The 3,994-nt window shown below is 55.1% G+C and overlaps 1 protein-coding gene across 1 annotated transcript; it reads left to right on the top strand.

The window, feature by feature from the left end:
- Positions 1-2,740: 2,740 nt before the first annotated feature.
- On the top strand, positions 2,741-3,697 carry LOC135578061 (olfactory receptor 14J1-like). Its single transcript, XM_065048250.1, has one exon. It carries the CDS (start codon positions 2,741-2,743, stop codon positions 3,695-3,697), a length of 957 nt encoding a protein of 318 aa, XP_064904322.1.
- The last annotated feature ends 297 nt before the right edge of the window (positions 3,698-3,994 follow it).

The following is a 3,994-nucleotide window of genomic DNA, read 5'->3' as shown; positions in this document are numbered from 1 at the left end:
AAAGACTGATGAATGTCTCTCTAGGCCTAGGAGTGTAAAACCAGAACAAAATGCCTAAGTTAATTCAACTGAAGATATTCCTCCCCTAGCCTGGAGAAATTAGATGCCTTGCTGTAACACTCCTGGTTTCCTGTCTAATGATGGGACAAGAAAGATGATTGTCATACCAATTTATTTTTTAAAATGAAAAAAACAATGCTGGAAAGTAGTGTCTCTGAAGAGGAGAGAGAATCAACATCACTGATTACTTCAACTTCAAAGTTGTGCCCCTGGAGCCCCAGAAACACCTGGAGGAGCCCAGAGGGGACAGAGGAAGGGACATCATGGGCTGCTCCTGTGCTGCTGAGCTGGGCTGGGCTCCTGGGACACAGGGAGCTCATGGCAGCGGCAGCGCTGCAGAGAGACAGCTCTGCCCAGGAGCAGCTCCTCTGCACACGCAGCAGGGCTGAGGGCTCTGCCTGCAGCACCGAGGGCATGGGAGACAGGCAGAGAGAGGGAAACGCAGCTTGGGGTGGGAGGATGCTGAGAGGTCACTTGGAGAGAAATCTTCAGAGATATAAAGCCTGTGGCTGCAGGACATTGCATCTGCAAATCATGGTAGGATCTCAGAAAGCTGTCACATTGCAGAGCCTGCGAGAGATGTAAGTACAGCTCTCAGAGATTCTCTGATCAGAGGAGAGGATGTGCTGCAGAGCAGGGATTGCCTTCTGCACTGCCAGAGTGACAAGACGTGAATGCTGCGTTCTCCCCAGGGTGGCTGTGGGGTGTAAATGTAAATGTGCAGGCAGGGGTGCCCAGGGCTGTCCTGCAGAGCAGGGTCCCTGCACCCCAGGGCTGTGCCGGGCAGGGACTCTGCCGCCTGCCAGGGTCAGCGCTCAGCCTGCCCGGGAGATCCCAACAACACTGAGGGGAGAAGCTGTGGTGGAGGAGCAAACCCTATCGGGCAGGAAAGGTGCCTCTGCTGTGGAGAGGGTGCTGTGTGGGTCAGGGTTGCTCACACATCCATATCAGCCCCAGCATTTTTCCAAGTGGATGCCTCAAGGAGAAGATCAATGCAAGGATTGCCAGACAGATAAGGAGCTTTCCTGAGCCTGTCTTTTCAGTTTCCTCTCCCAAGGGGTGGGGGGTGCAGGAAAGGATAAAATGAACATGAGCTCTCATGCTTAAACAAGTCACTGAGACTCCTGAACTGCAGCTCTGAGTGATCAGTACATCTGCCAGAAGGCTCATGACGTCCCTTCCCCACCCCTCTGCCTGTGCACAGCACCTGCATCACCTTGGCTGGACCCGTCAGCCTTAGTCTGACCTGTCCTGTTTTCCAGCCTGCAAACAGGAAGATGCCCCCAGGCAGTGCCCTGTGAACAGGCAGGATCTGTAGGACCGGGGGAGGGCACAGAGGGTGGGATGGTCTGTGAGCACTGACAGGGAAGAGACATGGACAGGGAAACACCTCCCAGGGGAGAATCTCCAGGCAGCAGGGAAATTATCAGAAAGGAGAGGAAACCAAACCCGGAATGGTTATGGGAGGGAGAAGAGAGAAAAGTCCCTGTGATCCCCTGCAGTGCAGATCCCTCCTGTGAGCAGCCCCCTGGGCTCCTGTCCCACCCAGCAAAGCCTCTGCCCTCAGGGCCGGGGGCTCCAAGGCATGAAGCAGCTCCTGTGTAGCCAGAGCTCCAGTTCCTCTGCAGAGCACAGGGGCTGAGAGCAGCTGCCCGGCAGTGTTGGTGTCTGGGAGGTGCTGCACAGCTGGGGAAGGGTGACGCTGTCTGAGTGCCCGGCTGCCTCTGCCCTGGCCTCTCTCACACCCACCCTCACCGCATTTTCCTTCTCGCTCCCCTGCTCTGGGTCACTGCTGTTGGGATCTTGTTCTTGCTGTCAGGCTCTCTGGGGATGGCAGTTTCAGCTGCAGAGTCACAGCCTGAGCTTGTGGGTCCTTTCCTGCAGGTGTGTCCATGGGCACAGGTGTCCCAGCTTTGCTCTGACCTGTGGGGTGTGGGCAATGCAGTCTGTGGGGCTGGGGAATGAGCTGTGTGTGTCCTGGGCTAAACGCTGGGTGCTGAGACCTTAGGGAAGGGTGAGACATGTCATGGTCTGAGGTGGATCCCTCTGCTCTCAGCAGTGCCTGGTGGCTTTTCAGGGTAACATGGGAGTGTGATCAGCCTCCATCTCAGAAAGGTGCCAGCCCAGGGCAGCTAGAGCAAGACAGAGGGACAGAGCAGCTGCCCTCACTCTGCACTGACCCACAGGCATCCTCTGGTCTCGCAGGACTCGCTCTGTTCTCCCTGAGTGCAGCAGAAATGCTGCTGGTTTCTGACATCCAAGAACATTCCCCAGGGTGGGAGGGGAGAAGGAGCTGTAAAAAACCCCAAACCTCTCAAGCCATCTCATTTCCTTATCCCTGGGAGTGCAGATGCTGACAGGTGTTTCTGGACCAGGAGCAGCTTCATGTGACAAAGCTGAACCCCAGGACTGGCCCCTGCCCCCTGTTCCCATGACCCCACTGCTGCAGAGCAGGGCTGACTCCTCAGCATCAGCGGGCACAGGCCCTGCTCCTCACTGCACCTCCAGCCAGCACCACCCAGGGCTCAGACACCGAGCTGGAGGAAGGTCTGGAAAAGGACAAGGGGTGTGGAGCTGGGGAGGGTGTGTGGGAAATGGCTTTGATTTTGCTCAGAGAAATGTCCCGTAACTTGTCACTGTCTTTTCTCCTTGCACAGGTCCTCATGCCCACAGGCAGCCAATGTCCAACAGCAGCTCCATCACCCAGTTCCTCCTCCTGCCGTTCACAGACACACAGGAGCTGCAGCTCTTGCACTTCTGGCTCTTCCTGGGCATCTACCTGGCGGCCCTGCTGGGCAACGGCCTCGTCATCACCACCATAGCCTGGGACCAGCACCTCCACACCCCCATGTACTTCTTCCTGCTCAACCTCGCCCTCCTCGACCTGGGCTCCATCTCTACCATTGTCCCCAAGTCCATGGCAAATTCCCTCTGGAACACCAGGGCTATCTCCTACACAGGATGTGCTGCACAGCTCTTTTCATTTGCCTTCTTGATAACAGCAGAGTATTCTATGCTCACAGTCATGTCTTACGACCGCTACGTTGCCATCTGCAAACCCCTGCACTACGGGACCCTCCTGGGCAGCAGAGCTTGTGTCCACATGGCAGCAGCTGCCTGGGCCACTGGGTTTCTCACTGCTCTGCTGCACACGGCCAATACATTTTCACTGCCCCTGTGCAAGGGCAATGCCCTGGGCCAGTTCTTCTGTGAAATCCCCCAGATCCTCAAGCTCTCCTGCTCACACTCCTACCTCAGGGAGATTCGCCTTATTGTGATAAGTTTCTCGGTAGTATTTGGGTGTTTTGTGTTCATTGTGGTGTCCTATGTGCAGATCTTCAGGGCCGTGCTGAGGATCCCCTCTGAGCAGGGACGGCACAAAGCCTTTTCCACCTGCCTCCCTCACCTGGCCGTGGTCTCTCTGTTCCTCAGCACTATCATGTTTGCCCACCTGAAGCCCCCCTCTATATCCTCCCCATCCCTGGACCTGGTGGTGTCCGTTCTGTACTCGGTGGTGCCTCCAGCAGTGAACCCCCTCATCTACAGCATGAGGAACCAGGAGCTCAAGGATTCCCTGTGGAAACTGATGGCTGGATTATTTTCTGAAGCAATAAATAGCCCATCATCTTCTGCATAAGAGTATAACAGTTACAGTGTGAATTGTTGCAGGCCCAACCTGTCTTCTGTATTTTTTGTTGCCACTTGTGGTTTTCTACATGCGATAATATTGCCATCCCCTTTCTTATTCACTGTCTTCTTTGTTATTGAGGAGCTTTATACATGAGTAGCTGTGCTCTATGAGTGTTCCAACAAATTAAAAGTCCCTGCAGCATGTATTGGAGAGAGGTCTAGCAATGACTTCAGCCAGCTCCCTCAGCACCCGCGGGTGCATCCCATCTGGACCCATGGATTAATGGATGTCCAGACTATTCAG

This window comes from Columba livia, unplaced genomic scaffold (assembly GCF_036013475.1).
Source record: "Columba livia isolate bColLiv1 breed racing homer unplaced genomic scaffold, bColLiv1.pat.W.v2 Scaffold_299, whole genome shotgun sequence".
NCBI classification, from domain to species: Eukaryota; Metazoa; Chordata; class Aves; order Columbiformes; family Columbidae; genus Columba; species Columba livia.
The sequence above is the reverse complement of the archived record's forward strand: the minus strand, read 5'-3'. Positions and strand labels throughout refer to the sequence as shown.